This window comes from Hippocampus zosterae, chromosome 13 (genome assembly GCF_025434085.1).
Source record: "Hippocampus zosterae strain Florida chromosome 13, ASM2543408v3, whole genome shotgun sequence".
NCBI classification, from domain to species: Eukaryota; Metazoa; Chordata; class Actinopteri; order Syngnathiformes; family Syngnathidae; genus Hippocampus; species Hippocampus zosterae.
In genome coordinates, this window is record NC_067463.1 from 13,666,155 (window position 1) to 13,679,311 (window position 13,157).

At 41.2% G+C, this 13,157-nt stretch overlaps 1 protein-coding gene across 2 annotated transcripts in view; it reads left to right on the plus strand.

Annotated features, from left to right (window-relative positions):
• The window catches only part of LOC127612738 (E3 ubiquitin-protein ligase SMURF2-like), a 45,509-nt gene that overhangs the window by 9,224 nt on the left and 23,128 nt on the right, over positions 1-13,157 (plus strand). For both annotated transcript variants that reach the window (XM_052083514.1, XM_052083515.1), the window contains exons 2-3: positions 8,914-8,952; positions 10,297-10,405. In XM_052083514.1, coding sequence (XP_051939474.1) covers positions 8,914-8,952; positions 10,297-10,405 — 148 coding nt within the window. The remainder of the gene's footprint in view (positions 1-8,913; positions 8,953-10,296; positions 10,406-13,157) is intronic.

Sequence of the window (13,157 nt, forward strand, 5' to 3'; positions counted from 1 at the left end):
GTGTGTATCTAGTTTGGTTTAGATTTGACTGTTATCTGTACTAATCTTAACTTTTGTGCCGTGTGAGCTTTTGTCTTTTGTGAAAGCGCTATATAAATCAGCATGTATTGTTTATTCAACACATCACTGATGTCTATTGAGGTGTCATGTAAGGCCTTTTCTCACATTGCAAAGATATACTTAAGAATAGATCTGTTTTGAAATTATGGTGAATCCAAATAGCTTTCCCAGTTATATTTTGATTGCTGAGCAGTTGCAATAAACCAGGTTGGGGTCTTGAGGGATCACTCTCTCCTCCCTTTCTTCTGCTACTGTTTCTGTGGTCAAACAGCCCACTGCTATGTGTGCGCGTGCGTGGTGCGTGTGTGTGTATGTGCGCGTGCGCATGTGTCTGGTAGACCATTCAGTATGACTTTACGAACACTTAAATTGCATCCTCCTTACTGTGAGGCTGTTTCCAGTTTCAATGTGGGAGAAGACAGCCTGAGGCATGCTGAGGTGTTTTTTCTTCCTAATCCTTAAAATGGCTATCCGCACTGTGGCGATCTTCCATATATATACTATATGTATATATACACACACACAACCACATACATGCCCACCACATATTCATAATGATTCTCAAGGACTGATATTCTAGGGTTTATTTGGCGTTCCTTTGTCATTGTTTGTTTTATTGTTTTGTACTGGTACAGTAACGGATTTATTTAAGTTTGACAGACATGAGATGACGTTGTTTCAATTAAATGTTCTGGTCAGTTTTGCTTTTCAAGTCAGAATGACTCTGTACAACTTTTATCTCTTGATATTTCAATTTTCCAAAAGAGACTGTGTGTTTAGCTGCCATATATTTTAGAATGGCTCAGTGATGACCCAGTAAAAAATGTTTTTTTGGGGGGGGTTTGCGCGGAGTGGGCTTTATAGAAATAAGTGTCATATGGACAAACATATGCTCACTATCAAGCCCATAATTATGTCAAAACTACCCTCTGCTGTATTCGCAACGCCATGAACTAATATGTATTTTTTTTAACTTCCCTTATTTGTTGTAAAATTATTAAGACATAAATAATTAAGTTAAATTGCAGTTGAACACAGTCATAATGCATCCATCCATCCATCCATTTTCCGAACCGCTTGATCCTCACTAGGGTCGCGGGGGGGGGCTGCTGGAGCCTATCCCAGCCGTCTTCGGGCAGTAGGCGGGGGACACCCTGAATCAGTTGCCAGCCAATCGCAGGGCACACAGAGACGAACAACCATCCACACCCACACTCGCACTTAGGGACCATTTAGAGCGTCCAATCAGCCTGCCATGCATGTTTTTGGAATGTGGGAGGAAACCGGAGCACCCGGAGAAAACCCACACAAGCCCGGGGAGAACATGCAAACTCCACACAGGGAGGCCGAAGCTAGAATCGAACCCGGTACCTCTGCACTGTGAAGCCGACGTGCTAACCACTGGACTACCGGGCTGCCTAGTCATAATGCATTGAACCGTTAAAAACAATTTTTTTTCAGGTTTCGCAACAGTTTTAACCATAGAAATTGTCATGCGCAATGTCGACCATCTTTTGGAATAATTCTTTAAAAAACAACCACCACAAAGCACAAAAGGTGAAAAACAGTGTAGTTAACTAACTATCATAAAATGATGATCATCTTCTAATTTTTACCACCGTAAGGGTTCCACTGTATTATATTATCGGCATTTGGTATTTAAAAATTGCCGACAACGCTGCCATATGGTTTCGGGACATTTTTGTCACCTAGTGCCTAAATCTCCTTCTTAATAGCTTTTCCCCCTTCGTTTGACACATTTTTAAGTCTTTTTTTTTAAAGAACTATTTCTGTTTCATTCATTTTCTTCCGCCTCCATTATCACAATTATCCTCTTTACTGCAGTGATCCTTTTCTCAGTGTAGCATGACCACCTACCACCTACATTCAGAGGTTAGAAAACTGTTTTGCTCGTCATAATCATGGCAGTTATCTTATTTTGGCCCTGGCTCATCCTTGCCATTCCCTCCAGATGAGGTGACCAATTTAATCCTTGCTTTCCCTGTGAGGAAGCAGACACATGCACACACACTAACTGTGCATTGACATGGAGATAATCGTGCCTGCCAGCGGCCCTCCTGCGATGTGTTTGGCCACCATCTCACGGCGAATGTCGCTGCCAGCGGGGAGCCAGCTGTCACAACAACGGTTGTTCAAAGGCTTCTGCTATTCATAATAAATACGAAATAGCTAATGCTGTACATGGATATCGAGGCATTCCTTATGATGCTCTTATTTTGAAGTTGGCATTCGGAAGACATCGTCGGTGGCGGCTGACTTGACTTGGAATTGATGCTAGCCTGACCTATTCTTAATGCGTGCAAGTGCAGTGACTGGGACTGGAGCACAGTATTCAATTTCTAGTCCTCCGGCGCACCGCTTACATTCACACCTGATCATAAAGACCATTTCAATGTCAAGTTTATTTTGGGGTTTCGTGCCCCGTCTCCCCCTCCGCCCTTTTAGTGTCATATCCTGTCTTTCTATGCTGCAAGTATGTTCTCTCTGTTGCATTTCCTTGGTGCAAATGATCCTCTCCTCTGTGCTTCTTCCTTCCTTCTCCCAGACGGTCTGCGTTCCACAGATTTGTGTCACCAGATAGACGTCGCGTTCCCTTTCTTCACGTTCCAACTGATTTCACTGGAGATTTCTCCCAGAGATTACAAAACCAAAACTGTTGGTCACCATCTCATTATCCTGCTTAGCATCATGACTAAAGTTTGCACAAGAAAGATGACTGACTCTAGAGTGTTGTCATCTCCTCGGGGGTAACGGTCGACTGTTGGCCTCTGAAGGAATGACATAATTGGAATTCTGAGCATTTATTAGGCTGGAGAAATAAATCAAGTCAATGCAATCAGGGTCAGCTCACTAGTTCTGGTCACATATTTCCAACATTTCAGTTCCAGGGTTATAGACCTCGATGTTGTCACAGGTGTAAGTGTAAGCAAGTTGGTCATGCCGCCTTCTGCTCTTGACATTTTGCCATCATGTATTCCCTGTGTGTTGTAGTAGGTGAACAAGGCCTCCAGGCAGGCGTGGGGAACGGAGGAGGAAGTGTTTTGTTTAACCGTGGAACAATACTGCGAATGAGACAGCACAGTGCTGTGTGGCTAGTAATAGGGTGAAGGTGAAGGACGTGCGCCTTCATTTTTCACCAGTGACTCATGGGATGCATGAGTTTGCAACTCAAGACGAAAGCATTTGACACGCTTTTTACTTCAGATACAGTATGTAGCGTACAGTACAGCGGAACCACAAGATATGCAGAGTTCTTAAGTAAGGCAAGGAGAGCGGTTTGAGCGTGTTTTCATCAGGGGTGCCAAATCTAGGTGCAGAAAATAAAAAGCTTGCCACAGTTAGGGTTTGGCCACATGTGCTTCTGCTCAACCGTTCATCTACTCAACCGGCAGGTAGACGAGCTCCGCGGGGAGTACAAGCAACCAGACTGTGGCGGGGTTTTTACTTTCTGGACCTGGATTTGCCGCTTCTGGTTTAGAACTGAATTTTTCACAAATTGTACAATTGCCAATGGCTTTGTCCTTTAACTGTTTTTTATTTGGCTTCAGCTTTTGCAAAATGATTTGGGGCATTAGCTTTTGAATAAAATTCCAATTCCCTTTTTTATATAACCCTAAGAATCTTCAATGTCAAAACAATATAAAGACCTTCATGTAAATGTAAATAGACATTAATAACTAAGACGTCTCTCAAATAGGGGCTTTGGAAAGTATTATAAAAGACTCTCTTTAGCTGTGCTGGCGTCGAGAAGCTTGGGCTTTTATACAGAGCCAACAGGAATATAAAGACGGACCCTGGTGAATAAATTGGATCAAATGATGGATGGATGGATGGTTGGATGGATTCTTAGATGAAGTGCAACCTACAATTAGACGTAGTTTTTGGTTTAAATCGTAAAAACTTCACAATTTCCCCACTTGGTTAGTGTTTTGGCACAATTCATGTTTGCTGGGGCCCCACAATTTGTTTAAGAACTTTATTCGATCTCACTCTTGGGTCTGTCCATGCTGCAGGCCAATTTGAAAAATATCGAATTTTAAAGATCAGCTTTTCAGATGTCCCAGTACCACCAAACTCTTTTGAGACAGCTCTTGTGACCGATCAAACTTGACATCCAAAAGTGCATGTGTGTATTTCACCACCTTTTTGAGTTGTATTTAATTGAGCTTGACCGGGTTGTATTTCATGTCCTGGGACGCAAGTAGTATTCGTTGGATTGGGGCTTTCTTTCTCTTCAATATTTTCTCGACTTACTATCTGTCAGGTATTTTGAAAAGAGACAGTGCTTCCCCTCAGCATATAGTTTTGGTTCTTGGGAGAAAAACATTATTGTGTTGGTATGGTGGAGCTGAGGCCGTTCACAGCTAACCAAGAATACTTAATGCACATGTCAGTAAGCACAAATGTGTCTAAATACACATGGGATTTTTTTTTACCCCTCCACAACGTTAATCTTACCAACTGCTGGAGGAAAGAGATAAACACGATTTCTTTTGGCCCAGCAGTAGAACCAGCCAACAACTTATTTCTGACGCAGTACGTGTCAGCCTGCCATGTCCTTGTTGTGCTGCCAGGAAAATAATTGAACAAATGCACCACAAAAAGGCTGTATTTTACCGTGGAGTTGGCTTTGTATGCTCACGCAATTGTCTCCTGGAGTTAGTGACCTCAAGCCTTTAGTCTAGGACAGAGCTGTGGTCTAATAAATGTGATTTAGAATTCGATTTAGAATATATAATCAGTCGAATAACATTATTTTCTTTCCATCCATTTTCGAAGACATGTTTTATTTGTTTGTTCTATGCTATGCTCTCCTATTCCATGTGGGATGGTCTCAATTACCTGATCTGTCAATCTGTGGCCAGTTTCCAATGCGAGCAGCACCCTTTTGGGACTTTCACAGCCATAAATGTAATCCACCGCCTCTTCTCTGAATAAGTGGCATGACTTAGAGCAGCTATTGAAAATGCTGACATTGGAAGCCCCACTGAGAAAGCGAGTGGAAATCCCTTGACACCACTGGTCATTTTTCTGTTTACAAACGCTCATCTTTAATCTTTTTTATTTATTTATTTATTCTTTCAAACACGGTATCTCTCAACCAGTCATGTTTGGACTAGACTGCATTGGTAAATGTTAACATTTTGGTCCCCCATGGTCCACTGCACAAAAAATATTTTATACCCCAAGTCAGAGCTATGTGATATGGATAAAATTGTTCCAACAGAGATAATTTTCTATCACGGCAACACTATGTATTCCAATATAATAGTTTTTCTTAAAATTGCATGAAATTAGTGGCTATTATTTCTCTCTTATTTCACACCGACTCGATGATTTAAAAAAAAAAAGGTCAAATTAGAGGCTTTGTAATTAATCTTGATTAATCACATTTTAATCAAATAATGCTAGTTTTCCAAAAAAGCAAACATTTTTTTCTTTCAAAGAATTTTAATAGACTGAATAAAATAACAGACATGAATATATTTAACTTTGGAAAAAGGCATTCAATTGTGTTTCCAAACCAAAATAAACAGTAGAAAACGTCCCTGACCATAATTGAACAAACCAAACGTATTCTTTCACTTTTGACTTAGCTATACATGACAATTGATTTTCCGAAGAGTCAACATATATTTGAACCGAACCGAAAACTGTGACCACAAAACCGAGTTACGAACCGTATTGTGGATTTTCTCAACCGTTCCACTTCTTTCTTTCTAAGCTAAAAGGACACAAAAACAGCTGCTCTCTGGCGGGCTTCTGCGGTTTAAGTGGTGTAGACTTCCTGCTGAGACTGACAGTTTGTGTGTGCTGTGCGCGCGTGTGTGCTGTGCGCGTGTGTGCTGTGCGCGCGCGTCTTTTAAGAAACTTTTAGAGCAGATAAAGGAAATGAAGCCAAGTTGATTTCGCTTTTGTGAAGTTATTGTCATTAGCCTACTACCAGTAGCTGGGTCATAAACAACTTTGAGGACTTGTGTTATGGTCCACAGACAGGGATATTGTTTCATCCAGCCCAGGGCTTCCTGATCATTAACACAGTACCAGTTGACCTATCTTTCCTGATAGAATTGGAATGACTCTGGTCCTCTGCCAGACCTGGCTCGCACAGTGCCTGCTCACACGGCAACAATTGACCACTTTATAAAACCTTTTTTTTTTTTAAAATTGTACACATTTTGTCACAAATTTTAAACATGTCTTCTATGTTAGGCTCTGAAAGGGTAGTACAGAAAACACGCACAACTCTCCACGGATAATATATTGTACTATTTCAGTTTCCTCTGTAAAATAAGAAACGTTGGCATAGGTTGTCCAACATTAACTGGTTTAATGAAACTAAAAAACATTTGGCCATGCATCTATCTGTTATAATGTTGTATTTATTAAAAACAGTTTCTGTTTGTGCCTGGTGACGGCATCCAGCCCTAATTTCTTTTTGCTGTTGCGTTCAACTTCTGCTGAATAGGTAACAAAACAAAATGGCTTCTAAGGTGGAAACCTTTCCTGTTTTAGGCATGAAAAAGCCATCAGTTCATTCATAATGCAGACCCGTGTCTTAATGGCTTTACCTCACACATAGCATTTAGGCTATACTAAGTAACCTGTTGTCTAACTTCGGCTAGAGTTAAGTTTTATGTCAGGAAAGACAAAATACTTTTCCACCAAGGTTGTAATGAACAATAAAAGCATAACGTGGGGATACCTCCGGAATTGGTTTAGTTTATTAACCTTGCCGGTATGTGCCAGCACAAGTGCAGAGGCAATTGATGACAACAAGATAGCTTTCTCACTGTGCATTTTGTGACTGAATTGTTGGAGCAGTGCACAGTTTAATCTCATAATCCTCATTAGCCAAGTGTAGTGGAGCGAGCTAAAGCATTAAAACTATTCTTCAATTTGTCTAAAAGTTACTTTTAAAAACGTAGCTCCTTTTTATCCACCCGTGGGTGTGTTAATGTTTCTTTTTATGAAATTTGAGTGAGACTGGTTGTTGTGCCGCCAAGTTAGTGCCACGTAGTCTCCTGGTTATACCCCGGCTATGAAGGAATTCAGTAGGAAAATCATGCAACTTAACTCTAGGCTAACGACCCATTTAAACATAAGTGATCCTAAACGTCATGCCAAGACTGTAGGCCCCCGTCTGCCGACAACATGGTGTGTGCTTGTCCCACAGGATGCAGTCCTGGCGGCCTCGGATTTGGCCTGCGCCCATACTGTCGGCTTTGGCAATGTCATTTTTTTTCTGACAAGCTGATGGTTAGTGTTCCCAACCGAGGCCCAGCCAGTATAATTTGATTTGTGTGGAGACGTGTTCACATGTGTCCCACATCCGTTGCAGTGTGATTCTTTGTTGGCTATCTCATTTTGGGCATTGTGAAGATCTCCTTGTTGCAGCGCTGTAAGCATAGGGTTGTTCCCAAAATGATTATGATGATTTCTTTTTTTTCTTTTTTTAAGATGTGTCCCTCTCAACCATGATACATCTAATGTCTGTTGTGTGGAGCAGTTTTTGTCATCGAGACGTGAAGATGATATTGACTCACTAATGCATGTGAGCGTTACGTGATATCTGTCACAAATCAACAGTGCAGCTTGAACAATGATATATTTGGGACTCATGTACAAACAGGGATGTGTGGTCAGGGCAGGCAGACAGAGCCTCCCCTGTCTCCTACACCACATGCCAAGAGATTAAAAATAAATAAATACAGTACATATATAAATGCGTTTTAGTTTACTGGTCCGTCCTTCATATCGATTTTCTTTCTCAATTTAACCAAGTCAAATAGTTCATCATTAATATTAACAAAGTAACTGAATTTTGTATTTCCTGTTCAAATTTCTGCGTGAGAAAGCAAGAGCAGCTCAGCTGAGTCATAGCCTCTTTGGTGCCTCATGCGACCACACATGCATTAATTGGCGTCGCATGCAATTGTCACATGCCCTCACACGCGAGATATTGCTTGTTGGTCTCTGTCGCCAATATACATTTTATCACTCATGTACTGCACATGCTGACGTTTAAGAGTTTGTCTAATATATTTGATGAATGTGTGTGACAATTTTTGTCTTTTTGATCATCCAGAAAAGCGACTTAAATTGCACAGCGAGCCAAGAAATTACTGGACAGTGCTGCTGCTGGCATTTGACAGTGCTGTGCTCCATCGCTGCAAGGTGGAGATGAAGCATGGCGCTGTTCCCATGTACTGTATACATAACCACTAGAAGGAGGTTTTAGTTGGTTGAGGACATCCATACCTCGCCGCCATCTTTAACGGGGAATTTGGCTGTCTTATCCATTCACTTGTATGGAGGTAGCTATGTTTGGAGCCAATAAATTAATCATAACATGGGAATTTCTTTGCTAATTTTGGCACAGATCGGTTTGCCAGAAACATCGGACATTATTGTTGTGATACCTGATGTGAGTAATTTTATAATTGGAGCTTTCATAATATATTAGATAAAGAGGTGCGACCAAATGCTTTTTTAATTTTTAGAGATGTCAGCACGTCATGGATGCATGTAATGATCACATCTCCTTTATTTTCTAAAATATAGAATAAATATTGCATTCTGGTAGGATGTAGCATTAAAAGTGAATGTTACAACCTTCAAATTTAGAAAAAATAACAAAGTAATTGAAAATTAAATACGTATTCATTTCCAAAGTCATAGAGAGCCACAGCAGATGGATGAAAGAGCTGCAGGTTGAAGATCTCTGGTCTAAGCAGTCTTACAGAGGGGCACACAGCGATGTGGTCTCCTTGTGTATTGACACTCAGTTTTACTGTTGTTTATATTTTTTTCTTTGTTCTTCTCTTGCAGTCCTGTGTGCAAAGAATCTGGCAAAGAAAGACTTCTTCCGTAAGTAAAACCCATTTTGATGCGTTGCTATTCTCGTCCCACAGATCCCTTGTGCATTTCAGTGGATCTTGTCAGTGGAGGCAAGAGGTTATATTTTGAAGTCTCTCGCTAAATTAGGTAACTTGGAAGCAACATTTTTGTGTGTGTAGGTAAGACGCAGGATGTTTGTTTTGTTTTTTTTTTCATGCTACTACTTTTGCCAATACTGTTTTCCGCATTAGCTTTTGTTTTTAGGTAATTAGGACAAATAATTATTTCGTCCTGAGCAGTTGGCATTCGTTTGAGAAGATGGGATTTCAAGAACAAAACAAGCAACAAAATAAAACTATCCAAACAAGTTCCGTATTTGACAGTTGTGGTTTAGCCAACTGCTGTGACTTGGAATTGTTGCATGTCAACATGCAGGTTCCTCCTTTAAACTTGATTCAAACTATCGTGGCTTAATTTCCTCTCTCTCTTCTTGCACAAACCCAATATATAAGAGGGAAGCCCATATAAAGCTACCAAACGGGTTTGGCCTGCGGTTTATTTGTACCCAGTCGTTCGCTATTAAGCCTTAAGAAATGACAAGTGACTGACTATAAGGCTTGCACAGTCATAAATGGATCCCTCATCAAATATCTGCTCAAATGTCATCTGGTGGAAAGACCTTATTTGTGCAGTTGTAGCTGCAGTTATTGTGACGTCTGCAATTCTCGCCTCTAGGGGAGTCAGTTTGGACTTCTTGTTGGCAGTAGATTGTCATGTTGTTATTTCCTTAATTGGATTGAGATTAACAGTTGGTATTTTAAGATTCCAATTCACTTAGTTTAACCTGTGTATCTCTGTCAGACTGTAAACATAGGAGAACACGCATCCAAATGTTTCTGTAGCAATAAGATATCCTTTATTTGTCCCACACTGGGGAAATTTACAGCCTCCAGCAGCAAGAATGTATGTAGAAAGAAGAAAGGAGAGAAAAAAAAACAACAAACATCTTTCAATTAAATACAATATGAACACAAATGGATAAATCGCAGTACTATTTACAATTTTCCTTCACATCATTCAAGTAAGAAGTAGAACAACAAAATATAGGAGCTGCTGGAAAGGCAGCCACTCTCGCGGCGCCATTTTGTAGTCAAAATAACAAAAATAACACAAGACAACACATAGGACACAGACAGTCGTTCAATCTTCACCAATTTTCTGCATACACTTTGTTGTCTGAAGCAGTTCTAGATGAAAGAGCAATCACAGCTTTAAAATACTTGCAATGTTTATTCGTGCAAATATTCCAGTGTTCATTTGTTAAACATCTTCACAAAGTGTTTGTCTGACCGCTCTGTTGGTCTGTCTCCACAGGGTTACCCGATCCCTTTGCCAAAGTGGTAGTGGATGGCTCTGGACAGTGCCACTCTACAGATACTGTGAGAAATACATTGGACCCAAAATGGAATCAACATTATGACCTGTAAGTAGACCTGAATGCTTCTTGTGTTTTCTCAGGACACACCAACTTTACTATATATAGTTTTATGTTCGGGAAAATGAAACTGGCTTTCATTTTCAATGATATTAGTCAGTTTTGGAGCAATTTGTATTTAACTAATATCCCCTGGAACAGCCATTTTTCATCACCAAAATCGATACGCCCTCATGTCATAGTGTACATGTCAGCAACAGTCATCTACTGTACTTTAAAGCGGTAGTGTTAGCTCATTTTTTTATAGGTCGTCGCTGTCAGTCCCCAAATCCAAAACAAATGTTAAAAAAAAAAAGCCATCCATCCGTTTTTTGGCATTGTTAAATTACCCACTATTTTGTAGAGCTGTCACTGATTCAAATGGTATGAACACAGTGAGCACAGTACAACCCTAATGCTTATTTGAGAACCATGCCAAAATTATTGTGTGCACCTCTGATTAAAAACCCGATAAACGCTTACCGTATTTTCACGACTATTCGATGCACCGTACGGTTGGGCGCAGTCTCATTAATGGGTGACATTTCTGTATTTTACACATACACAGGACGCACCGTACGAATGGCCGCAGTTTTACAGTGGTAAAACATACGCTTCAACATACGGCATGCATGCATGCTAACACGTTAGCTTGAAGCACACACTGAAGCCCGAAGCTAAAACACGTTTTTAAAAAGGCAACGAAAGCAGAACTGTGTTCGGGTGTATTTTATTTACTAGGTACTCACGTTTTTTGCTCAATCATCACTCAGAAAGCCATCAAAGTCGTCATCTTCTGTGTCCGAATTAAACAATTGTGCAAGTATCTGTAATCCATCCAAACCGCCGGGTTCCCTCTCGTTGTCAGAGTCACTCTCGTCGTCATGTGGCTCCACAGAAATGATGCCGGCTTTGCCAAACGCTCGAACAACTGTACTAGCAGATACGTTCGTCCAAGTAGCTACAATCAATTCACAGATTGTGGCGTAACTAGCCCGGCGCTGCCTCCCACTCTTCGTGAAGCTGTGTTCGCCATCGATCATCCATTTTTCCCATGCCGCTCGCAACTTCACTTTGAACGCCCGGTTGATGCCGATGTCCAGCGGTTGGAGTTCTTTAGTCAAGCCTCCGGGAATGACGGCAAGCTCGGAGTTCATTTGCTTGATTTTGTTTCACACCGCTGGTGTGAGATGGGCACGCATGGAGTCGCAAATCAAGAGTGACGGCGAGGCATGGAAAAAGCCACCCGGTCTCTTAACATACACCTCACTTAGCCACTCTCTCATCTTCTCCTCATCCATCCAGCCCTTTTGGTTTGCTTTCACGATGACGCCGACTGGAAACTTTTCTTTCGGCAGCGTCTTTCGCTTGAAAATCACCATAGGTGGCAGTTTCTGTCCGTTGGCATGACAACCAAGAACGACAGTAAAAGCTGACTACTCGTGCCCCGTTGTGCGTATCGCAACCGTGCTGGTCCCCTTCTTCTCCACAGTGTGGTTCACCGGGATGTCGAAAGTCAGCGGGACCTCGTCCATGTTGGTAATGTGGTTAGGCTGGATGCGTTTGTCGACAATCTTTTTACTGCAGTAGGTGCGGAAAACGGACGGCTTTTCTTTGTAGTCCGCTGGAAGTTGCTGAGCCACGGTCGTCTTCACTCTCACGGATAGATGGCGCCGTTTCATAAAGCGAAAGCACCAAGACGGACCTCCTTGAAAATGTTCAATTTTCAATTCTTCGGCTAACGTTTTCGCCCTTAGTCAAATGGTGACCGTGGAGACGCTTCTGCCGGCTGCTCTTTGATCAAGAATCCACCGCTCCAGTTGGTCTTCCAACTCGGGCCACCTCGCCTTATTTCCACGGAAACTCCGCTTCGTCTTTTTGACTTGGCGAAGCTCGTTCTCCTGCTTCCTCCATTTGTGAACCATGGATTTGTTGACATTAAATTCTCTGCCGGCTGCTCGATTCCCTTGTTTCACTGCATAACCGATGGCTTGGAGTTTGAATTGCGCTTCGTAGGCGTGTCTCTTTGTGGAATTCATTTTCGGGGGTTCTTGGAAACCAAAACCGAAGTTGTTTTGCAATAATGCACATACTCACATTTTATACAGGTGCTGGTACCTGCTAGAGGCGTGCCTTTAGCGTCCACTTACACGTCCACCCTTCACTCATTGCCGGACCCACCCCCTGCGTGCCTGTCCTCACTCACGTCCACCTCTCTTCATATATTTACATATATATCTACTGAAAACCATCAGAAAACATGCCTAAAATCACCACAGAGTCTATTAGGGGTGAGATTTTCAATGCAGAAATCATTTTTAATTCCAGAACTATTAAAAAATGTGCCAATACCCGGCCAATTACAGAGGTCCTCGAAAGTTTGAATGTGAACTTGTTGTATTTTGTTGCTATGTAAGTGTTTCAGGAATGCAGATGAAGTCATGTTCTCACTGCTGAAAGCTGTGTGACATATGAACAAAACATCCGGAAGAGTGAGATTTTGGGAAATGCATATCGTATCACCGTATTGGCACTGTACCATGAAAAATACAATGGTCAACTTTTGTCATTTTAAAAATATTTACGTTCATGGACATCTGAAACGCCCTATCATGTCAACATTGTAAAAAATGATAAAAATTAACGAGTAAAGTCATTAACTGAAAGAAAAGGAAGGCTATAAGAACAAAATTTCGATTTTCAGTTTTTTTGTTTTTTTTTAAACGATACAGCTACAGATTAACCCTGAATAATGAATTCA